Here is a 24,834-nt window from a genome sequence, read left to right as displayed (position 1 = left end):
GGCGTGGCCTGCTCTTAAAGGGGCCGAGGCCCGCGCCGTCGTGTCCTCGGGCGTCCCCCGCCGCCCGCGGCTTGGTGGCCGCGTCTGGGCTGTGAGCGCTTGCGGGGCTCTTCTGGCGGGAGGTTGGAGGGGCTAGGGGGTGCCTTGCCGGGGATGGGGCGCAGAAGACGTCTTTTAGGAGCGGAGGTGAGGAAAAAAGCCAAGACTTCTCAGGAAAGGAGGCCAATTACAGTTGTGGAAGACGCATGAGGAAAAGGGCCGCTCCGGCCAAGTCGTAAATCCCTTAAGGAAACAGCGCTGAAAGGAGCTAGAGGGTGACGGCCCGAGTCCTGTCCTGCGGGGGCTGCCAGGTGAGTCGCAGGGAGACCAGCCCGGCGCCTGCCCCGTCGCCGGCAGCATTTCGGGGGCCTCCCACGGATCTCGGGGCACCGCTGGCTCCAGGCTGGCCTCGGCCCCCGGCGGAGCTGGTGAGCGCTGGGTCTCCAGCCCACCGAAATAGAGCCCCACACAGTGGAGAAGCGTGGGAGGCCCAGGCCAGCCCTTCCTAGAGGGCGTGGGAAAGCTTTCGGGGCGCCCCCACCCCACCCCCGCCACTCCCCGCAGCGGCTTCTCACGAAACGGACGCGGGGTCGCGGGCTCTCCCGGGGTCTGGCAGCTGCAGCAGAGGCGCCGGCGCTGCACCTGCGCGTCCGGGCTCTGCGAGTTGATGTCTGGGCTTAGCTGCCGCGGTTGCCGGGCGGGAGCGGGTTCCGGCGAGAGAGGGGGGTAGCATGTTTCCCGGGGGCCAGGACGGATGGGCGCCTCTCCAGACAGATCAGGGAGAGCACCCGCCTTTCAGCCTGGGCTCAGCAAGCTTACATCAGTTCACCGCGAGAATACACCGGACAGGTCCAGTGGGCTTGACCGTAAAGAGCTGAAATACACCTGCTACACCCTGCGGGCGGCTCAGGCAAGAGCTGAGCGCACCGGCTGCATTCAGACTTCGCCTCCCGCCTTTCTCCTCCCCCCACCCACCACCGCCTTCTCCCGGACCAAGGGTTTCCTGGGTGTGGGGTGTGTGAAATTCCTCCCAAGCTTTTAGTACCCAGTGTTAGCGGACAGGGGGCCCACTTGGCAGTAGGCAGAGAGGTCTCTCCTGGGATGCTTTCCTTGGGAGGCAGGTTCGGGCCACCTTTCAAGTTACTGGGGTGGGAAATATCACTATTTCCTAAAGCTGTATATATGAAATGCATGAAATTTGTTTACCTTAAATAAAAAAAGAAAAGAAAGTTAGGGGGGTGTGGACAGGGCTTTGCGGTGTACAGTACTGGGCTGCTCCCAAGGCTGCTCCTTTCCTTTCCTTGGGAGCTGTGTTTCCCTTGGCGGTTCACACACATAGGTGGATTTCTAACTTCTAACACGGTTACCAAAGTCACTCAGTGGCTACTCCTGGGCAGTGCCATCTTCCCACCTGATGATGGAGGCGCCGGAGTGAATGACCAAAGGAGTCCAACCCCGCAATACTGCTTTTCCCTTCTGGCGGTGGTCACTCAGCTCCAGCCTCTCCTGTGTCCCGGCTGCTGTAGGGAGGATCCTTTGTAGTGGCCACTGCTGGGATAGCAGATCCAGGCCGCCAGGTGGAATGGAATGTGTCTGCTCCTTGAGAGAGTGCTGGGACCTGTGGGAAACACTGCTCAGTCCCAGAGACACCAAGCGGTTATTTTTTGGGGAAAAAAGAAACTGTAAACAGGAAAAGATTGAGATGGAGACGCCCTTCGCTTAATTTGGGGGCCAAAATTTGCTAATTATACTTGTTCCCTTAATGTCAATATTAAGTTTTTGTTATTCTCTAAAACAGTTATGGTTCACAGGCAATCTTCTTTTAAAACATATAAACCAGCTCTCCCTAAGCTTAAAAACCTTCCAGTGACTTCCGTTCCCCTGTAAACTGCAGAACGGAGGCCACTGGTTACCCGCCCCGAGGGCCCCCTCCACGCTCACTCTCGGCCCCCTCCTTCCTTCTCCCTGTACTCTGGTCACACTGGACCAGCACACTGAATTGTCTCTACACTCTGTGTTCTTGCCTCCAGGACTGAACCTAAGCCACTCCTGGAACATTCTCCCCAGATTTCACCAGGCTAATTCCTGCTCATCCTTCAGATTCTTTGTTCCGGGACACTCTTTCCCCCATCACCTGTTCTGAGGTTAGGTGACATTTTCTAACATTTTTCCTTAGCAATCTGAGTTCCCCTCTTTAGCTGAGCAAACATCACAATAGATTTTAATTTCCTTTTTATTTCCCTTTCTCCCTAAAAGGAAACTTCCAGGAAGGTAGGCGTCCTGCATGTCTTGTTCACAGTTGTATCCTGCTATAGTGTCTAGCACATAGCAGATGCTCAATAAATATTTATTAATGAATTCGGCTAAAGGAGAACTTGAACTAGGGATATACTCATTGCAAGTGAACAAGAGGGCCAGACCTCAGAGTTCAAACAAATATCCTTGAGGTCTGATTGCCACAGAGAGTGACAAGACCTAGGGCACAGCTTTCCTGCAGCACAAATTTTACAAATGATAAAGCCATTTAAAGCATTCCTGTGTTAACATAAATACAGACGGATGTAATATGATACTGAGCTCAACATTGCATAAATGTTAAGATAAAATAGAAAACTGAAGAATTGTCAAAATTTGCAGGAGGCCACCAGTGGCTACACCCTCCAGGGATACACTTTACTCTCTCCTGTGTCAGGCCTTTAGCTGATGGGGTTTATTCTAAGGATGCACATGGAAGGCCTGGAAGTCGTTCCCCTACACTTCAAAGGCCAGGACATATTCCAGTACCCTGGGAAGCTGGACAGTGGATCTTCATTTTTCAGAGGTCAGCAGTAGCTGTGATAACCCTGTAACTCTAATCACCCAGTCATCATCCCCGAGGGCTTTTCACTTTGCATCTCGCCTTAGACACTTCCCAGAGACTTAACTGATAGTTGGTCTGTCTGCTATCCACTATCTCTTCCTGCAAGAAAGATTTATTGGGCACTTAGGATGTACTTGGCCCCGTCCTAGAAGACAAGGGCCCTACTTCATGGAGCTTCCATTTTGGTGGGGCAATAAATAACAAATAACTGGGTAACTTTAGTCTGTGCTAAGAAGAGACCAAACCCAGGAAGTTTTCAGATCGGATGGTAAGGGAAGCTTCTCTAAGAAGGTAATATTTGAACTAAAACCTGTACAATGAGAAAGAGCTATTCATGCAAAGGCTTGGTTAAGGCGTTCAGACAGAGAATGGGGCCCTGACTCGTACAATGATTTATTCCAGGAGATACAGCTAGCCAGTAACAAAGCCCAACTCTCAATTAAAAACCCATCCTGTCTGCTTGCATCACATTTCTTCTTAAATGAGGTGATAAATGGGAAGAAATTTGGGAAACTGTGAAGTTTTATTCAAATGCAAGATACAGTGAAGTAATAATAAGGCCACCATAGTCAAAAAGCAAAATAAATACAGCTGAGTTTATTTTCGGGCAGAGGAGCACATCATTTGTCTGAAGGCAAAAAGCGGGTGTTTTTCATTGTCCAGGAAGGGGTTTCATGGTTGTTACGCTAATTAGTCATAACAAAATATCCAAGACTGGGTACTTTATAAAGAACAGACATTTCTTTCTCACAGTTCTGCAGGCCAAGAATACAATGCCTGCAGGTTCTGCGTCTGGTGAGGGCCCAGTCTGTCTCCTGCCAAGGTAGTGCCTGATTACCATGTCCTCCAGAGGGCACAAACACTGTGACCTCACGTGGCAGGAGGAATGGAGGGGAAGGGCTGCAGCCCTTGTACAAGGCTACTAATCTCATTTATGAGGGCAGAGCCCTCACAGCCTCATTATCGACCTTTTCATACTGTCGCATTGGGGATTAAATTTCAACATGAATTTTGGAGGGGATACAGCCATTCAAACCATAGCAAAGGATTAGAAACAAACACTCTGATTAAGCTGGAATGAATCCATGGCTCTGTATGCGATTGGTTAAAATAAGACCTATATTTCATTGGTCAAAGGGGAAAGAATCTTCAGATAGGTCTTATAGGGATCTATAGAAGACTTACTTTATCATATGAGGATCACTTAAAGTTCGTGGTTTCTTTTTTTAAGATTTATTTTATTATTTATTTGAGAGGTAGAGTTACAGAGGAAGAAAGAGAAAGACAGCGAGAGCTTCCATCCACTGGGTCATTCCCCAAATGGCCACAGCGGCCAGGGCCCAGCCAGGCTGAAGCCAGGAGCTTCCTCCAGTTCTCCCACAGGCAGGCAGGGGCCCAAGCAGTTGGGCCATCTTCCACTGCTTTCCCAGGTGCATCAGCAGGGAGCTGGATCAAAAGTGGAGCAGCCAGAATGCAACCCATCATCCATCCATATGGGTTGCTGGCATTACAGATGGTGGCTTAACCCATTATGCCACAATGCCAGCCCCATGGTTTCTTTAACATCTTTTAGAAGGTCAGAACAGGCAAAGCATGACACAGTATTCAACTTCTGCTTGAAATGAAAAAATGTTCCTTGGTGACATTATTAATCAAGTGATGAAGAAATGATACCCAAATATGTTAGCTGTCACCCAAATATGTTAGCTGTCAAGCCCACAACAGCTATTGCAGATCTGAACCTTGAACCTAAGTTCTTAGTTGCTGCTTTCTTGATGTGCTTAATATGGAATTTTTGAGGTCTACATCTACATTATTCTTTAAATAAATATTTCCTAGATTGAAACCCTTAGACCTCCTGAACTTCTTACCACTAATTTATGATTGGGCAGGCATTTCACCTAGCAAGTAAGATGCCCATATCCCATATTGGAGTTACCTGGCTTCAATATCTGACATGCTCCTGACTCCAGTTTCCTGCTAAAGCAGACCCTAGGAGGCAGTGGTGATGCCTCGAGCGACTGGTTTCCTGTCACCCACATAGAGTGAGTTCCCGGCTGCCAGCTTCAGCCCCAGCTCTGCTGCGGCCATCTCCAATGAACCAACAGATAGGAGCATATTTCTCTCTCTCTCTCTCTCTCTTTTTCTCTCTTTCTCTAGTAAATTTTTAAAATAACATAAAAGGAGTTTGCTTAGGGGTCATCTATAAATCAGAATACTGGACAAAAATAAAGGCATAGGGGTTGTTGACACTTTTTTAGCCAGAAAATGAGGAAAATCACTGGTGGGATTAGAAGAATGAGCATGTCCCCGGTACAATGCCCATCAAACCTCCTCTTGCTTACCAGGAACACACATCTTCTCAATCCGTCCTCACGACAGCCCTGCAAGTCAAAAGAGGGACATTGAGATTCACCAGACTCACATGGATCCTCTCCACCTAACATCACCCCAAGATTCAGGATCCACAAGGACAGGAAAAGGATTTGCACCGATTCCTAAAGCTAACAGCTACGTCTCAATCTTATTTCTGTTCTCTGGTGGCTCCCAATTTCAACTTTGTGGTTTGAAATGATTTCTTGTGAGCACAGCACTGCTGTCAGAAATGGGTGAAAATCAGAGTTTGCTAAGCAGGAAGCTATCCTTTTATTTCCAAGGACAAAGGATTTCAGCCCTGCCCCAGGGGGGACCCTTGCCCAAGTCACAGGTGAGCATTGAGACCAGCTCAGGTAGGAGGCTAAGGTCTTCTCTTCTCCCAGGAGGTGGCAGCAGCAGCCGCAGCCTGCTGGAGGAATTGGAGTTCATCTGTTTTCCTGTTGGCATCCAAACCTAGAAATCCCTGCTTCCAGAATCCACTCTATCCCTTCCTTCATTTGCTGAGCTTGGTTGGAGCCAGAGCATCAGGAGTGCAGGAGCTGGCAATGAGACCTCTCTGTAAGTGCCTGGTTTTTTTTGTAAACACTCTGGTCTGAGCCATGACCTTGAAGCCTCTATAAAGGAGGATCAAGAAGTCTCTGGCCAGGGAAAAAGAACTTCAAAAAGAAACAATAACTGCAACAGTTACATCCACACAAGCATAAATCCAGAGGAGGCCAGCTCACAGTGAGGTCCCACACAAAGAATACAGGTTCTAGATGTGGTACTCCCAGTACCAACCAGCTGACCTAGTCAGCCAGTGTGGACTGGGTGATCCCTAGGTGCCTGCTAATCCTTCTAATTCTTACTTTTTTTTAAAGATTTATTTTACAGCCGGCGCTGTGGTTCACTAGGCTAATCCTCTGCCTACGACGCCGGTACTCAGGGTTCTAGTCCCGGTTGGGACGCTGGTTCTGTCCCGGTTGCTCCTCTTCCAGTCCTGCTCTCTGCTGTGGCCCAGGAAGGCAGTGGAGGATGGCCCAAGTGCTTGGGCCCTGCATCCACATTGGAGACCAGGAGGAAGCGCCTGGCTCCTGGCTTCATATTGGCACAGCGCGCCAGCCATAGCAGCCATTTGGGGGAGTGAACCAACAGAAGGAAGACCTTTCTCTCTGTCTCTCTCTCTCACTGTCTAACTCTGCCTGTCCAAAAAAAAAAAAAAAAAAGATTTATTTTACTTATTTGAAAAGTAGAGTTACAAAGAGAAAGAGAAGAAGGGAGGGCAGGAAAGAGACACACAGAGAGACAGAGATCTTCCATCTGCTGGTTCACTTCCCAACTGGCTACAATGGCTGGGGCTGGGCCAGGTTGAAGCCAAGAGCTAGGAACTCCATCTGGGTTTCCCACATGGGTAGCAGGGGCCCAAGTACTTGGGCCATCTTCCACTGCTTTCCCAGGCACATTAGCAGGGAACTGGATCCGAAGTGGAACAGCCAGGACTCAAATCAGCCCTCCTATGGGTGTGGGGAGCAACTGGGAGCAACTCGGACTAGACTAAGTTACTGGAATTAAGACTTATTCTATGCATCTGCTCTCCCACAATATGGCGCTGGGAGAGGAGGAAATAGCTTCTACACAGCTGCCTCCAGTTCAACCAATAAACAGCAGGACCTGCTCCTGATTGGAAGAGAGCAGCGTACTCGGCGTGTGGGTAGCAGAGTTGGGATTGGTGGAAGAGGACTATAAAGGAGGAGAGAGACAACATGCACCAGGAACATCTATCTGAAGGAACACCTGTGCAGCCCCCGAGAGAGCCGGCCGGCGGTGTGCCGCTCCCCCGCAGAAGTGGGGAAAGTGGCAGGGGGAACCGCCCTTCCACGGAGGTGGAAGGGACGGTAGCCAACCCGGGAAGAACCAGCAGCAAACCCGGGAAGGGCCGAGCAGACAAAAGAACAGCGCAGGGTCCTGTGTCGTTCCTCCACGAAGACGGGGAGCGACATATGGGATGCCAGCTTTTCAGGCAGTAGCTCAACCCACTGCACTATGAAGCTGGCCCTGCATGATAATTCTTAAATTATGAAGTACTGCATGGTTTATTTTCTGGACATTCACCCATGCAGAATTTTTTAAATCTCAGGCACAATGAAGTGCTGCTGGTTCGAGTAGAGAACATAGCCCGGGGTTGGCAGACACCTCGTGCTGCGTTGGGGGTGGGCAGGAATCCCAGGAAACGTCTGGACACCACACAGCTAGGGATGAGCTGTCAACTGCTGGGGGGTGCTTTGCAAATTGCCACATCTAAAGCAAGCTGACAAAATGGTATTTCAAGAAAGCAACTAACATATTCCTAATGATTTGGAACCAGACTGCCTCTGGGGAAGCATACAGTTGGCTCAGAAAAGGAGTATCCCAGACCTCTGGGTAGAAAGGCTTGAGGTTAAGGGGATTCTTCAATCAGGAGCTCCCCAGGCTCTCTCCCTGTGCCTTAGCCAGCAGAGCACCCTGGGCTTTGAAGGCGGGAGTAGGAGTTCCTTCCCCTTGCGCCTCCTGCTGGCTCCAGCCCACAGCACTGAGTTGGGTTAAACATTCATCTGTTCATTTGGTAAACACTTGCTGGTCACCTCCCCCTGTGGAAGGGACTGGGAATACACCTGGCCATTGAAGAGCTCACAACCAAGCAGTTGGATATGGAATGAATCAACACACAGAGAGCCTTCAGAGAAGGTGGTGGTAGAGACAAGGGACTAATCAGGGAGCTAAAGGCTACGCCCCCTGCTCCCTACATGATCTCACCTATATCGACCCACCCGTCAATCAGACTACATAAGCACACCCCTTTTAGAAGTGGATAAGAAGCCGGCGCCGCAGCTCAATAGGCTAGTCCTCCGCCTAGCGGCGCTGGCACCCCAGGTTCTAGTCCCGGTCGGGGTGCCGGATTCTGTCCTGGTTGCTCCTCTTCCAGGCCAGCTCTCTGCTATGGCCCGGGAGTGCAGTGGAGGATGGCCCAAGTGCTTGGGCCCTGCACCCCACGGGAGACCAGGAGAAGCACCTGGCTCCTGCCTTCGGATCAGCGCGGTGTGCCGGCGGAGGCGACCATTGGAGGGTGAACCAACGGCAAAGGAAGACCTTTCTCTCTGTCTGTCTCACTGTCCACTCTGCCTGTAAAAAAAAAAAAAAAAAAAAAAAAAAAGAGCCGGCGCCGCAGCTCAATAGGCTAATCCTCCGCCTAGCGGCGCTGGCACCCCAGGTTCTAGTCCCGGTCGGGGTGCCGGATTCTGTCCCGGTTGCCCCTCTTCCAGGCCAGCTCTCTGCTATGGCCAGGGAGTGCAGTGGAGGATGGCCCAGGTGCTTGGGCCCTGCACCCCATGGGAGACCAGGAAAAGCACCTGGATCCTGGCTCCTGCCATTGGATCAGCGCGGTGCGCCGGCTGCAGCGGCGGCCATTGGAGGGTGAACCAACGGCAAAGGAAGACCTTTCTCTCTCTGTCTCTCTCTCTCACTGTCCACTCTGCCTGTCAAAAATTAAAAGAGGCATAGCGGCTTCTTGTGCCTGCTCTCACCTGCATGCCCTCTCTCACTTATAGTCTCTGGGCTGCTCCCTAGAAAAGGCTGGTATGGAACTCCCCGTTTACTCTTGCTGACCCACTTTCCCTTAATAAAGCCTGCACGTTCCTGTGTATTTCTCTCCCTTTCCAAATAAGTCCTGAACTTTCCCATGTTGTCTGTCTTGCATGGGCTGGTGCTTAGGATTCTTATCTAAAGTAAACAGCAAGAACTTGAAATATAAAATTTTGGCTAAAGGTAAACCATAACAGTAGCAGTATTGTCTTCACAAGAGGACCACGGGTTAAATGTAATTCCTAACAAAAACTACCCCTAGAATATAGTAGAATCATCTGGAGGTGACCCCTGGTCCCATAGGTGTTGGCCCCTGTAGGTCTGTGAAGGCAGCCCTTAATTCCTGTTTGACATGAAAGGCATCGTGTTAGAATCCCTTCCTGGTCTGGGGAGCTTTAGGCTCCAGATGGCCACTATAAATGGCAATGTGTGTATATGTTACATAGCATGAAAAGACCGGGCTATCTCAGGACAGCTTCCTCCTCTGTTCCCTTGGAGAATATTAGCAGGTAAATAAGCTTCCGTGTTACCAAAAAAGAGGGAACTGGAGCATGACAGCGAGAGGAGAGCATGGTGATAGCAAGTCCTAGATGGCTGCACCCTGGAAAAGAGAAGCAGATCCAACCTCGAGAGGGGTGAGACAGCATGGAAGCACGGGGTAGGCAGTGCAGCTAGGGATAGGTTGAGTCGCAGAGTACAGCAAACAAGCAGAAAAGGTGCAAACCCCTTCTCCTGGCTCCCCGACACCGCAGATCAGCTGAAGGGCCACTGAAGTTGCCTTGAGAGGGATACCAGATGCCATCGTAACGTTGGAATCAAGTCACTTCTCAAATGCAAACTTTTAGAGACCTTTTTTTTTTTTTAATCATATTGCTAATTTTCTCAAACTCAACAGTATTCCCCCACCTTACGCCAACTCCACACTGATTGACAGCCATGCCTGTTGCTAAATAATGACAGCTTCTGCCCTGTGACTTAGTTTTATCCAGCTCACTGTTTGGGTCACTGCTCTCATAGCCCAAAAAGTAACAGGAACGACAATGGCATTCTCTGGTGAGCAGCAGCAGAGGGGAAGCCCCTAAGCAGTGGTCTACACCCTTGACTTATATGTTGGACTCACGTGAGAGAAGTTTCAAAAATCCCCACACAACACCCCAAGCCATCTTAGGGGCGGGGCCGAGGCATCCACATATATTTTAAGTTCCTCAAAAGATTTCTGTGTGCAGCTGAGATTGAAAACTTTCCCCCCACAAGTCTTGGGATAATTGGGTCGCAGAAAACTGTCAGTAAGTGACAGCTGAGCTCCCCTCTTTCCTTTGGAATTCCTCCTGGGAAGTCAGCATCCAGAAACCCAATACTCGGCCGGCACCGCAGCTCACTAGGCTAATCCTCCGCCTAGCGGCGCCGGCACACCGGGTTCTAGTCGCGGTCGGGGCGCAGGATTCTGTCCCGGTTGCTCCTCTTCCAGGCCAGCTCTCTGCTGTGGCCCGGGAGTGCAGTAGAGGATGGCCCAAGTGCTTGGGTCCTGCACCCCATAGGAGACCAGGAGAAGCGCCTGACTCCTGGCTTCGGATTAGCGCGGTGTGCCGGCCAAAGCGCCAGCCGAGGCAGCCATTGGAGGGTGAACCAGCGGTAAAAGGAAGACCTTTCTCTCTGTCTCTCTCTCTCTCTCACTGTCTACTCTACCTGTCAAAAAAAAAAAAAAAAAAAAAAAAAAAAAGAAAAGAAACCCAATACTCAATGGCAGCCAGCTTGGACAGGCACTCCCTAACGTGTCCTTCTCAACTTTCCCACTTTATTGCTAAGTCTGCAATTAAAATGATTTAGTGTAAAGAGCTGTCCACAGCATTTGCTGTGATGTAGACGCTGAATGTGCCCTAAAGACCCATGTGTTAAATAAAGGTTTGGTCCCCATAGTCTTATGTTAATGGTGGACACTTAATGCAGTCATATTTGGAGGCAGGGCCTTTGGGAGGTGATTGGATTGCAATGAGTCATTAGGGTGGGGCCCATGATTAGATTCTGGTGGCTTTCTAAGAGACCACAAAGACATAGACATAAGTACATGCGGGGGCCGGCGCTGTGGCCTGAAGCGCCGGCATCCCATATGGGTTCCGGTTGGAGACCCGGCTGCTCCACTTCCAATCCAGCTCTCTGCTGTGGCCTGGGAAAGCAGTAGAAGAGGCCCAAGTCCTTGGGCCCTTGCACCTGCGTGGGAGACCTGGAAGAAGCTCCTGGCTTCAGATCGGCGCAGCTCCGGCTGTTGCAGCTAATTGGGGAATGAACCATCAGATGAAAGACTTCTCTCTCTTTCTCTCTCTCTCTCTCTCTTTCTCTCTCTGCCTCTCCTCTCTCTGTGTAACTCTGACTTTCAAATAAATAAATGAATAAATCTTTAAAATAAGTAAATAAATATATGTGCCCCTCTTGCCATCTGTTCTGCCCGGCCTCAGGACTCTTCCAGCAAGGAGGCCACCACCGGAGCCCAAACCAATGGAGCCCACCCAGTCTTCCGAGCCGTGAGCCTCCAAGACAGCGAGCCAAAACAAATCTCTTCGCTTCACAAGTAGCTTCTCTCAGGTATTTCTTTATAGCAACAGAAGGCTGACAACTACAGTAGTGAATCCCTGTTTCAAAGACAGTCGCTAACAGGTGCTGCTGGTGTGATGCCATGCTGTAGAGATCCCACATTGAACTTAAAAAACAAATATAAATGCTTTTTAAAAAGATCCTCCAAATTAGATATATAGGTTGGCACATGCTCACTCGGACTTACCGCCAATGGTGGAACTAGAAATGTGCCAGGGGATTTCAACTCAATCTTACCAAGGAGGCAAGTACCAATGCCAGCGCACTTGGTAAAGTGATAAGTATAAATACACAACCGATCAAAAAGATAGGGTATGTGTCTATGAGATTTCACAAATAAGACCAGTGTAAGCAAATAATGAAGGATAGAATTAAAAGGGAGAGAATGATCCTGCGGGGGAAACAGGACACACAGCAGACTCATAGAATGGCAGCACTCCGGCCTCAGAATCAGCCCTTGGGACATTCGGATATGGCTAAAAGGTCCATGAGAGTCTCACAGGCATGGAAAGCCATGACACGGTGGCAAAAAACAATCTAAATGAAAGATCCTGGTGAACAAGACCCCAGCAGAAGGAACAGGCCATCAAGGAGGGAGGCGCCTTTCTCTGAAGGGAGGAAGGAACCTCCACTGTGATACAGCCTTGACTAAACAAGTTCAGAGTCGGTGAACTCAAGGGGCTTCCATAGCCTAGACAGCTCATAGCAAGAGTCTCGGGTGATTGCTGACATCATAAATAAGAGTGCCAGTTGTTAAATCAACAATGGGAGTCACTGGGTACAGGCTCCCCACGTAGGATCTCTGTCCTTAATGTGTTCTACTATGAAACTTAAAAACAACACTACTAGTTGAACAATACCCTATACCTTGTGCGGTTGTGTGAGGGCAGCCTGTTGAAATCCTTGCTTAGTATATACTAAGTTGATCTTCAGTATATGAAGGTAATTGAAAATGAAACTCGATGAAGGGCGGGATGGAGAGGGAGTGGGAGAGGGGAGGGCCATGGGAGGGAGGGAGGTTGGGGGGGGGGAGCCACAACAATACAAAAGCTGCACTTTGTAAATTCACATTTATTAAATAAAAAAAAACTATATAACAAACCATAAAAAAAAGAAACAGAAAAAAAAGAACTTAATACTTTACCCTTTTAGTATTTTTTATGTTCTACTTAAAACTATTGGTTGAACTCTGTAATCAATACACAATTACTCTTAGGTGTTTAATTAATGCTATAACTAGTACTCAAATAGTATTTTTCACTTTGTGTTTCTGCGTGGGTGCAAACTGTTGAAATCTTTACTTAATATATGCTAAATTGATCTTCTATATATAAAGATAATTGAAAATTAATCTTGATGTGAATGGAAGGGGAGAGGGAGTGGGAGAGGGGAGTGTTGTGGGTGGGAGGGATGCTATGGGGGGGGGGGAAGCTATTGTAATCCATAAGCTGTACTTTGGAAATTTATGTTCATTAAATAAAATAAAATATAAATATAAAAAAATCCTCCAAATTGCTAAATTTTTCCCCTCGCCTCCTTTTTTACTTTTTTTTCTCTTTGAGCTTTCTCCTGCACCTGCTCTCCCATGGCAGCAGTCATCCTCAGTCCTCTTACCCCTTGTCTACCTCATTACTCTCCGTGCCTTCCTCTTCTTTCTACATGTATTTTGTTTCCTTCTACTCTGTTCTCTTCTGTCTGCCCACAACACACACCTCTCCTCTCTATATCATCATCTTTCCCACTTGCAACTCCTTCATTGGTTAATATGGAACAAAAGCACTGTCAGATATTTTTATAGTTGTTAAATAAGATGTTTTGTTAATTTAAAAAGCAAATAATGAAAATATATTCCTCTCTCCAGGTAGGCAAAAAAAAAAAAAAAAAAAAAAAAGCTAGCTCAGACACAGCATCAATTAAGTACCATGCGGGCTGCGGCCGGCACTGGGGCATATCGGGTGAAGCTGCCACCTGCAGTGCCAGCATCCCATGTGGGCGCTGATTTGAGTCCCGGCTGCTCCACTTCCAATGCAGCTCTCTGCTATGGCCTGGGAAACTGGTAGAAGATGGCCCAAGTCCTTAGGCCCCTGCACCCACATGGGAAGACCCAGAGGAGGCTCCTGGCTCCAGATCAGCACAGCTCTGGCCGCTGCAGCCAATTGGGGAGTGAACCAGCAGTTGGAAGATCTCTCTCTTTCTCTCTCCCTCTCCTTCTCTCTGTGTGTAACTCCTATTTTCAAATAAATAAATAAATCTTTTTTTTAAGTACCATCCAGGCTGACATTGTGGAATAGCAGGTTGAGAAGCTGCCTGCAACACCAGCATCCCATATGGGCACCAGTTTGTGTCCCAGCTGCTCTACTTCTAATCCAGCTCCTTGCTAATGCAGCTGAGAAAGTAGCTGAAGATGGCCCAAGTGCTTGGGTCTCTGCACCCCCATAGGAGACCCTGAAGAAGCTCTTGGCTCCTAACTTCAACCTGGCCCAGCCCCAGCTATTGTAGCCATTTGGAGAGTGAACCAGTGGATGGAAGACCTCTCTCTATCTCTCCTCTCTCTGTCACTCTGCCTTTCAAATAAACAAATAAATAAATATTTAAAAAAATTAAATACCATCTCTAGTAATGATTTCGCATAGCTTGCTGCATTGGTGCTAGATTACTTTCTCCATGTAGTTCACTGGTTCTCCATAGAGAAATGGTTCTCTGTTCTTCAAGAAACCTGAAAACAGCAGCTGACATCAATGTCAAAAGAGAAACAAGCTAAAAACAGGGATTGAGTGTATACACCCTGAGTTGCACATTCAGTTGCAAAACCATCGTCATTATTATTGTAATTACGGAGGGGAGGCATTCCAATAATTGCTCAAAGTGTCTTCTTGAGGAAATAACTAAATCAAGGCCAGCTGTCACAACCCAGTCTATAATAATGATCCCCGTATGTGCACTTTCAGGAGTCATAGCTGTTCTACAATAACAAATTTGTGCATTCATCTAATGTCCTTAAACAACCTAAAAAATAACGAACCTATGATCAGATCGGGTGTCTCACTCAGTAATTGACCTGTGTTTTCAAATAGTGTCCCTGAACAACCTTAGAATCATAAATCATCGAACAAAAATAGTACCAGCAGTTTAATAACAGACGAGGGGTAGGTGGCTCAGCATCCACCTGGGACATGACAGCCAGCAAATCTCCACACACAAGCAGCGTGGAAACCGGGAAGGTCATGCAACAGACAACCTCGACTCCGGGAGAAACAGCCGTGAGGGGAGCCATGTCTTACTCACTTGAAAATTGTAAACAAATGGGAACTGTGAAGGCCTTGTTTTTAGTTTACTTGTGAAATCAACCAAAAGTATTTGCAATTTTCTCTTCCCAAGATACAGCTGTGAAATGACTAATAGGAATTAAGGGAGCCTGCCCCAGGAACTGTACGTGCCACTTCACTGAGAACAAAACCCGTTCCCCTGAGAGCCTAGGTCCTCGCAGATGAATCCCTGAGGTGCTGTAAAGAGGACCAGCCAGCACCAACAGGTGCATTTGTAAACAGTGACATCAGCCACGTGCCATCACTCATTTTTCCCGCATCTTAATCCCTTTGATTCGTGTTTATAACTTCACTTTCATGCTCCTGAAGAAAGAGAAAGAAAATTTCCTATCACACTATTTTTTTTTTTCCCCTGCTGGGCCCTCCCTGCCCTGCAGGAGCCTTGCTGAACGCTGGGCCAGAGCCTCTTGGGAAACGTGAATGACCCAGGACTGCTTCACTTAGCTGCTGCTCGGATCCCACCTTCCTAGGCTCCGGACCTCGGACCTCGGACCTCGTAGTCCTTATTGCAACAGCTCCACAGATTTGCATATTTGCTCTCGAGCTAAAAACAATTTACCCACACCCAATGTTATCCTATTTCAGTAATTAATTAAAGTACTTTTTTTTTAAAGTATTTATTCGAGAGGCAGAGTTACAGACAGACAGAGGGAGAGGCAGCGAAAGAGGTCTTCCATCTGCTGGTTCACTCCCCACATGGCTGCAATGGACGGAGCTGGGTCAATCCGAAGCCAGGAGCCAGGAGCTTCTTCTGGGTCTCCCATGTGCTTGCAGGAGCACTTAGACTATCCTCTGCTACTATCCCAGGTGCATTAGCAGGGAGCTGGATAGGAAGTGGAGCAGCTGGGACTTTCATACCAGTGCCCATATAGGATGCCAGCGCCTCAGCGCGGGCTCAAAGTATTTTCCATAAAAATATTAGAAGAGATGTTGATTGACATTTTGAAAGCTTTTTCAAGGCTAAATCTATGATTTTTTTTTCATAGTAAAACACAGGACTGTAATAAAAATAAAAATAGAAATTTCAGGGCTGGCGCTGTGGCACAGTGGGTTAATACCACAGCCTGCAGCACTAGGACCCCATATGAGCACTGGTTTGAGTCCCAGCTGTTCCACTGCCAATCCAGCTCCTTGCTAATGTGCCTGGGAAAGCAGTGGAGGATGGCCCAAGTCTTTGGGCCCCTGCTATACACATGGAAGACCCAAAGGAAGCTCCTGGCTCCTTGCAGCCATTTGGAAGGTTAACCTGTGGATGGGAGATCTCTCTGTCTCTCCTTCTGCCTCTCTGTAACTCTACCTTTCAAGTAAATAAATAAATAAATATTAAAAAAAAAAACTTAAAAGTTTAAAGTGGAAGGAAAGAATTCATCCTGAGTGGGTGCTGTAGCATAATGGGTAAAGCCGCTGCCTGCAGTACTGGCATCCCATATGGGCGCCAGTTTGACACCTGGCTGCTCCACTTCCGATCCAGCTCTCTGCTATGGCCTGGGAAAGCAGAAGATGGCCCAAGTCCTTGGGCCCCTGCACCCACGTGTGAGACTCAGATGAAGCTCCTGGATCCTGGTTTCAGAATGGTGTAGCTCTGGCCATTGTGGCCATTTGGGGAGTGAACCAGCAGATGGAAGACCTCTCTCTCTCTTCCTCTCACTCTCTTTGCCTCTCTGTAATTCTGCCTTTCAAATAAATAAATAATTACATAAATAAATAAATAATCTTAAAAAAAGAAAAAACCTCTCTCTCACTCTCTCTGTAACCCTGCCTTTTAAATAAACAAACAAAAATAATTCTTCCTGCTATTATTTCAAGGTCAACACTGTTAACTATTTCTTACTAAAGAGTAACCTCATTAACTATTTTTCCATATAAGAATATATGATACAGTATTTTTACACATAGCAGGTCATACACTATATCCTATACCTTACTTTATTCATTTAAGAACATATCAGAAATATTTCTACATCAGCACATGTAGATTTTATTTTTTTAAAGATTTATTTATTTATTTGAAAGAGTTACACAGAAAGAGGAGAGGGAAGGAGGGAATGAGGGAGGGAGGGAGGGAGGGGGAGAGAGAGAGAGAGAGAGAGAGAGAGAGAGAGAGAGGTCTTCCATCCACTGGTTCACTCCCCAAATTGCTGCAATGGCCGGAGCTGCACTGATCCGAAGCCAGGATCCAGGAGCTTCTTCCAGGTCTCCCACGCAGGTGCAGGGGCCCAAGGACTTGGGCCTCTTCTACTGCTTTCCCAGGCCACAGCAGAGAGCTGGATCAGAAATGGAGCAGCCAGGTCTCAAACTGGCACCCATATGGGATGCTAGCACTTCAGGTCAGGGTGTTAACCCACTGCACCACAGTGGTGCTGGCCCCACATGTAGATCTTTTAATTATGAGATGTGCCACAAATTTATTTAGCTGTTATCCAACTGTTGAGCATTTAAATCATTTCTACCTATATTGTTATTATCAACAATTTTTCCATGAATTTCTTTATGCATATGTCACTGGGGACTTGCACGGTTCTATCTGTAGGATAAATTCCACTCAGTGAAATTGCTGGGTCAAAGCAAATGTGCATGTCAGTTGAATTAGATGTTCTCAAATTATAATCCTGAAAAGACTCCACTCCACCTTTCCATCCACAGTGTAATTTCCACTTTGGCTTTGCCAAAACTATGTTTTATTGAGCTTTAAGCTTTTTTTCACTCATAGGTAAAAATGGCACCTTGCTGATTGGGGATTTTCAAATAAGCATTAATGAAGTTGAGCATTTTTCCCAAATACCTTTGTCATTCTCATTTTTTCATGAATGTTTGCTCATATTCTTTGTTTTCCTGCTCATTTTTTTCCTTGTAAAACCATATGATCTCTTGTGTCATAAAGAAATAAGTACGTTTCTGTTCTGTTTTAAATAATTCTTTCTACTGTGCCATTTGTCTTTGGCCCTCTGTATGACATTTTCTTATTGTCATCAATTATTAAATTAGTACATTTAATTAGAAAGGCCAAGACAGAGAGACGCATAGAGAAAGAGATCTTCCATGGCTGGAAATCAGGGGTCCAGAACTCAGTTCAAGCTTCCTACAGGTGTAGCAGGGGCCCAACCCCTTGAGCCATCACCTGCTGCCTCCTAGTGGTGTGCATTAGCAGAAAGCTGGAATCAAGAGCAGAACTGGGCCTCCAACCCGACCACCCCAGTGTGGGATGTGCTGCTCCAAGTAGTGACTTACAGATTATGCCAAAGCCCTCCTCTTCACGTTTGTTTTTGCCATGTAAAAGTTGTAAATGTTTTCTAGAAACGCATTGATTAGCATTTTCCTTTTGGATTTCTGAGTTTTGCCTTGTTTTAAATGCCAGCTCCCTTGCATTTGGGTCTCTGTGGTTTTTACTTTGATGAGCCAGAGCTTGTTTGAATTCCACTACAACACATGGTAAAGGTGGGGAGAGAAAACTAAAAAGCCAGGCTCATTCACAGAAGGGAAGAAGGCACAGCATCCCACCCTCCTGTTGTCCCCTGGGCGACCTCCTGGCCTCGTTCAAGGCGTGGAAACTTCTTGTGTACACAGTGCAAGAGCAGGCTTACCAGTAAAAGAAATAATCAGACTTTTCTGGCAGCAGGCAGCCTGGATCCGGGGGTTGTTTACCAGAGTTGCCTGGGAAATGCACCCAAGCTGCCCGGCACCTGGACGTTTGGTCCCGTGGGATACCACCCAGGGGAAGGAAGCCAGTGTTTCCCTGGGAAGGTGAGCCTGTGGGTGGCTCCTCAGACTGGGGGAAGCCCTGGCCCAACCCCAACCCCCACACCCAAGGGAGCACACTGTGCAGGCAAGGTGGACGGAGCCCTTGGGTTCGTTTAAAGCAATCCTGCTCCTTCTGCCACACTTCTTGAATAAAGACTCTGGCAGGAGAGATGCAATTAACTGCCCCCCCCCCCAAACTTTGTTATCTTGAAGTTTTCCAAACCCACAAAGGTCAAAAGAATGATACAATGAATGCCCCCATGATCTCCCAGTTGTTAAGCTTGTTTTCACCTTTGCTTTATCTCTTCTACAAATAGACATTTTGGGGGTGGGTGTTTGGCCTAGCAGTTAAACCTCTGGCTGGGACACCCATGTCCCTAATGGAGAGCCTAGAGTCCCAGCACTGCTCCCAAGTCCAGCTTCCTGCTGTCGCACACCCTGGCTGGCAGCAGGTGCTGGCTCAAGTAACTGGGTGCCTGCCACCCCTGGGAGACTTGGAATGAGTTCCTGGCCCCCAAGCCCCACGCTGCTGCAGGCATTTGGGGAGTGAACCAGCAGATGGGCTCTCTCTCTTCCTCTCAAGTAAAAATAATAATAATATATACAGACTTTTATCCATTGAAGCGTTTCAAAATAGTTGAATATTTCATGATACTTTACATAGTTCAGTAAACCTCTCCGAACAATAAAGGAATTCTCTTTTTTTAACTATTTATTTTCATCTGTTTGAAAGGCAAAGTGACAGAGAGAGAGGGAGAAAAGGGGAGAGAGAGAGAGAGAGAGAGAGAGAGAACTTCTGTCTGCTGGTTCACTCCCCAAATGCCTGCAACAGCCAGGGCTGGGTCAGACAAAAGCCAGGAGCCACGAACTCCATCTGGGTCTCCTGATTCAAGTATGTGGGTGCCTCCCACATACTTGAGCCATCATCTGCTGACTCCCAGGATACCCTAGCAGGAAGCAGAGCAGGCAGGACTCCAACTGGCACCTGGATTATGGGATACGGGAATCCCAAGATGCACTGCAGCCTCTGCCCCGAGGGACACTCTCTTACCTAATTACAACACCATTATCAGGCACGGGAAAACCAATGACGATTCACTAATACCTTTAAGTTCATATTCAGATTTCTTCAGTTGTCTCTACAGCTTTTTTATTTCTTTGATCCTACCCTTAACAAGCTCCATACACTGTATTTGATTCTTCCTCTCTAGTCCAGGCCAGAGGTGGACAGTTACCAGTGCCAGGAGACAGTTTCGACTGTCACGATGGAGGGTGCTACTGGCATATAAAGGATAGAGACCAGGGGCCGCTACCGTGGCTCAGTGGGTAAAGCCGCCGCCTGCAGTGCCGGCATCCCACATGGACGCTGGTTCGAGTCCTGGCTGCTCCATTTCTGATCCAGCTCCCTGCTATGGCCTGGGAAAGCAGTAAAAGATGGCCCAAGTCCTTGGGCCCCTGAGCCCACTTGGGGGACCTGGAAGAAGCTCCTGGCTCCTGGTTTCAGATTGGTGCAGCTCTAACCATTGTGGCCATTTGGGGAGTGGACCAGCAGATGGAATACCTCTCTCTTTCTCTCTCTCTCTCTCTCCCTCTGCCTCTCTGTAACTCTGCCTTTCAAATAAAATAAATAAATCTTTTTTTTTTTTGAAGTATAGAGACCAGTGTGCCTGCTAAATATCCTGCAGTTCTTGGGGCCGGCATTGCGGCCCAGTGGGCAAAGCTGCCGCTTGCGACACCAGCATCCCACTTGCCGTTCAAGTCCCAGCCACTCCACTTCCAATCTGGCTTCCTGCTAATGTGCCTGGGAAAGCCTCAGAAAATGACCCAGATGGAGTTCCAGGCTCTGGGCTTCAGCCTGGCCCAGTACTGGCTGTTGTGGTCATCTGGGGAGTGAACCAACAGATGGAAGTTCATTCTCTTTCTCTCTCTCTCTCTCTGTCTCTCTTTTTCTCTTTCTCTGCTTTCAAATAAATAAACCTTTAAAAAACAATCCTACAATTAGGACAGCAGCCCCACAACCTGACCCAAGATATCCATTAGTGTCAAGGCTGAGAAACCCCGTTCTAGTCCGTCTAGAACCTCTCCCTGCTGAGTCTGTCACACACTGACGCTTTTATGGCATCGGGTCTGCTTGTTTTGAAGAACACATTAAGTTTTTATGATCATTTCCTCACAACCAACTTCTATTTACACAGCAAGAATATGACACAGATGACTAACAATTTATTATCACTGCGAACTGCTCCAGAAATGCTGGGGGCTGGCACTGTAGCATAGTGGGCTAAGCATCGGTCCATGGCACCGCCATCCTATGTGAGCACCAGTTCAAGTCCCGGCTGCTCCTGTTCTGATCCTAGCAGCTCTCTGCTGTGGCCTGGGAAAGCAGTGGAGGATGGCCCAAGTGCTTGGGCCCCTGCACCCACGTGGGAGACCTGGAAGAAGCTCCTGGCTCCTGGCTTCGGATTGGCCCATCTCTGGCCATTGCTGCCATTTGGGGAGTGAACCAGTGGATGGAAGACCTCTCTCTGTCTCTCCCTCTCTCTGTCTATAACTCTACTTCTCAAATAAATAAAATCTTTTAAAAACAAAAACACAGCAGTATAATACCGAGAGTCGCTGGGTTGGTAGTGTCACTGTTCTGGGCTGGGCTTACCTGATTTTGGCCAGACTCATTCACAAGTCCTGGGTCATTTGGAAAGCTGACTGGTGGCTGGTCAGTCTGGGCTGACCTCTGCTGAGGTGACTGGGCTCGGTTTCATCACTCTGTTACAGCAAGCTGGCCGTCACCTGTAGTCATGGAAAAGGGAGGGTCTATAGGAGAGTGGAAGCACCCATGGAGACCCAGGCTTAGAACTGGCACCAGCAGTTCAACAGCATTATGTTGGCAGAAGCAAGTGCAGTGGGAAAGAAGTGAATTCCACTTCCTACAGCAACCAGGCTGTCAGAGTGATTCTGTACCTCTTACTGCATCGTACCAGGAGATACGATGACATTGACATTGGTTAAGTGGTAATGGATTTCTCCTGTAGAAATTCTTTCTTTTGCACACAAGAGGCCCTCAAGATGTTCATGGAAAATACAGCTTATGAAAAAAGCAATGCGTGAATTCAGGATTAACTTACTTTTACTCCTTTACTTGCATCTTCCCATGTACTTTCTGGGAAGTACCCTCGGAGGTGGGGCGACCGTGCACTGTGCGATCCTGTTCCCCGCTGTGTTGGTTTTCTGAGGTGCTGGTAACCACGTGCTCGTGAACTGGGGGATCCACAACAACAGAACTTCGTTGTCCAGAGGCTGAAAGTATGAAAATAATGCATTGTAAGGGCTGTGCTCCCTCTGAGACCCGGAGGGAAAACTCCTCCCTTTCCCCATCCAGCTTCCGAGAGGAGAGCGGCAGGCACCCCTGGTCCCACTGCCCTCAGAGCCCACCCACTCTGCTAAGACCTCGTCGTGACTAACTGTATCTGCAGTGCTCCTGGTCCCAAGTGAGTGCTCATCCTGGGGTGCTGGGGATTCGCACTCCAGCATATCTTTTATGGAGGGCATAATTCAACCTGCAACTCCCACCCATCAACCTTTCACTTAATGGTTTTATCACCCGCGGAGGGTCCTTGATTGAATCAGTGGTTTCCTTGGGGACTGCACAACAGTGTATTTCTCTGGCCTCATCTTTTCTTTAACAGTTACTAGCTGGCTCTCTCCCTTAAAGAAGCGGTGTTTGTTGTTTGTTCTGCCTTTTTTTTTTTTTTTTTTTTTTGACAGGCAGAGTGGACAGTGAGAGAGAGAGACAGAGAGAAAGGTCTTCCTTTGCCGTTGGTTCACCCTCCAATGGCCGCCGCGGCCGGCACACTGCACTGATCGGATGGCAGGAGCCAGGTACTTATCCTGGTCTCCCATGGGGTGCAGGGCCCAAGGACTTGGGCCATCCTCCACTGCACTCCCTGGCCACAGCAGAGAGCTGGCCTGGAAGAGGGGCAACCGGGACAGAATCCGGCGCCTCAACCGGGACTAGAACCCAGGGTGCTGGCGCCGCAAGGCGGAGGATTAGCCTAGTGAGCCGCGGCGCCGGCTTGTTCCGCTTTCTTCCCCTTCTCTCCTCCTTTCCTTTTCTCCTTCCTCTCTCTCTTTTTTTAAAGTTTTATTCATTTATTTGAAAGTCAGAGTTACACACACACACAGAGAGAGAGAGAGAGAGAGAGAGAGGTCTTCCATCTGCTGGTTCGTTCCCCAAATGGCTGTAATGGTTGGAGCTGTGCCAATCTGGAGCCAGGAGTTTCCTCCAGGTTTCCCACGTGGGTGCAGGGGCCCAGGGACTTGGGCCATCTTCTACTGTTTTCCCAGGCCACAGCAGAGAGCTGGATCAGAAGTGAAGCAGCCAGGACTAGAACCAGCACCTATATGGGACACCAGCGCTGCAGGTGATGGTTCTACCCACTACATCACAGCATTGCTCCCCCCCCCCCCCTTTAAATCACTTTGAAAGCCTGGCTTTTGCTTTGTGTACAGCTATCCCTTTTATATTACCATACAAACAACATTTTCATGATCTGGTTGTCTCAAGTTTGACTATTGAGAGTCCAACAGGCCAACCCTTGTCAAAGAAGGTACAGATAAGTATGTAAACTGTTTTAAATTTAAAATTCTTTTTTTTTTTTAAAAAAGATAAACCATTCCAACTAACTCACCTCTTTCTATAGGACCAATTTCTCTCCCTGCGAGGCTCTGCGACTGTCCCCATGGGAAGAATCTCATCATCATTCCTAAAGAACATGAAGAATGAAAGCTGTCATTTATTGCATGGCCCGTTTTACATACATTATTTTTTTTAAAAGACTTTGAAAGGCAGAGTGACAGAAGGCAGGGGGAGGCACAGAGAGAGAGAGAGAAAGAAAAAGAGAGAGAGAGGGAGAGAGAGAGGTCTTCCTTCTGCAGTTTTACTCCCCAAATGACTGCAACAGCCAGGGCTCAGCCAAACCAAAGACAGGAGCCAGGAATCCCATCCGGGTCTCCCACGTGGGTAGCAGAGACTCAAGGATTCGGGTCATCACCTGCTGCCTCTCAGGCTCTTTAGCAGGAAGCTGGACTGGAAGCAGAGCAGCTGGGTTCTAGCTGGCTCTCTGGTACGGAGTGCAGGGGGCTCTGCTGTGTCACAGCACCCAGGCCGACACATACTATTTTTAGTTGTCTCAACAATTCTGTGTGTAAGTAGTATGACACACACTACAAATGAGAATTCTGAAGCTGCAAAGGAGATACTGGAGAAAGCGTGGATTTGGGAGACCCATCTACTGGGTTTGTGATTTGGGGCCTCTGTAGGCCTTGGTTTATTTATACATCCTATGGCGATGATGATATTTGCTTCACAGATCGGAGCCCAGAATAGGGGCTTTTGGATGCTATTAGTTCTCCTCTTTGCATGTCTTGATGATATGCTGTGATCTGTGGGTCATGTTGTATATAAATGGTGCCCCAGAGTCTGCCAGCACTTGATCTGCCTTGGAGTGTGCTTGTTAGGAACCAAAGATAATTTGAGCAAGGCAGTGTCAGACAAAGTTTACCTTTAAATATCTTTGAGAGGAGGACAAAGCCAGTTTTCAGCGTTCTTCAAGATGACTGTGGGAGAGTATATGTATTCAAGTGGAGGAAACAACTTCAGGTGGGAACCTCGGCATTCCACGTGCACACCAGAAAGCTCATGTACAAACAGATCACCAAGGCAGACTCCAGCTTTGTCCTCCTGGAAACAGCACATGGATCCAATCCATAAAGAGGGTTGCCATGTGCCGTGTGCCTTGCGATGCTCTGGGCACCTGGGATCCACTGGAGACTAACACAGAGACTGCTGCCCTGGTTTACCCCCTGCTGGGGGAGACAGCAGACACATCTATAAATCATGTGGAATATTAGACGCAGGTAGTGTTGGAGATAAAAATAAATAGAACAGGAGCCAGCACTGTAGCGCAGTGGGTTAAAGCCCTGGCCTGAAACACTGGCATCCCATATGAATGCCGGTTCTAGTCCCTGCTGCTCCTCTTCCCATCCGGCTCTCTGCCATGGCCTGGGAAAGCAGTAGAAGATGGCCCACGTCCTTGGGCCCCTGCACTGGCATGGGAGACCCGGAAGAAGCTCCTGGCTCCTGGCTTTGGATCGACACAGCTCTGGCCGTTGCGGCCATCTGGGGAGTGAACCAGTGGATGGAAGACCTCTCTCTCTGTCTCTACCTCTCTTTGTCACTCTGTCTTTCAAATAAATAATAAAATAAATCTTTAAAAAATAAATAAACAAAACAGAATATACTGCGGATTCCAA

The 24,834-nt window shown here is 48.1% G+C and overlaps 1 protein-coding gene and 1 long non-coding RNA gene across 23 annotated transcripts in view; one reads left to right on the top strand and one right to left on the bottom strand.

Annotated features, from left to right (window-relative positions):
- Window positions 1–39: 39 nt before the first annotated feature.
- Window positions 40–24,834, top strand: LOC103348641 (uncharacterized). Of its 3 annotated transcripts, none has more exons than XR_516957.5 (3): window positions 40–350; window positions 5,659–5,833; window positions 11,326–12,420. It is a non-coding gene; the product is annotated as an uncharacterized LOC103348641 (long non-coding RNA). The 3 variants fall into 3 exon arrangements; XR_016231062.1 differs by lacking the exon at window positions 11,326–12,420 and adding an exon at window positions 23,223–24,834 and having other exon boundaries at window positions 43–350; XR_016231061.1 differs by having other exon boundaries at window positions 43–350; window positions 11,023–11,422.
- Window positions 3,476–24,834, bottom strand: part of LOC149127591 (uncharacterized) — a 196,538-nt gene continuing 175,179 nt past the window's right edge. For 8 of the 20 annotated variants that reach the window (XR_016231048.1, XR_016231047.1, XR_016231049.1 and 5 more), the window contains 4 exons: window positions 23,211–23,285; window positions 21,648–21,819; window positions 21,179–21,312; window positions 3,476–5,283 (listed from right to left, as the gene is read on the bottom strand). Coding sequence is in view for 7 of the 20 variants with exons in the window: in XM_089328623.1 (XP_089184749.1) it covers window positions 21,292–21,312; window positions 21,648–21,819; window positions 23,211–23,285 (268 nt within the window). In the remaining 13 variants the exon portion in view is untranslated. The remainder of the gene's footprint in view (window positions 5,284–21,178; window positions 21,313–21,647; window positions 21,820–23,210; window positions 23,286–24,834) is intronic. The other 12 variants (XR_016231051.1, XR_016231053.1, XR_016231050.1 and 9 more) reach the window with 3 other exon arrangements.

Source organism: Oryctolagus cuniculus, chromosome 3, assembly GCF_051225735.1.
Source record: "Oryctolagus cuniculus isolate XC-2025 breed Fujian yellow rabbit chromosome 3, ASM5122573v1, whole genome shotgun sequence".
Taxonomy (NCBI): Eukaryota; Metazoa; Chordata; class Mammalia; order Lagomorpha; family Leporidae; genus Oryctolagus; species Oryctolagus cuniculus.
Note: the sequence above shows the minus strand (reverse complement) of the source record. Positions and strands in the feature narration are given on the sequence as shown.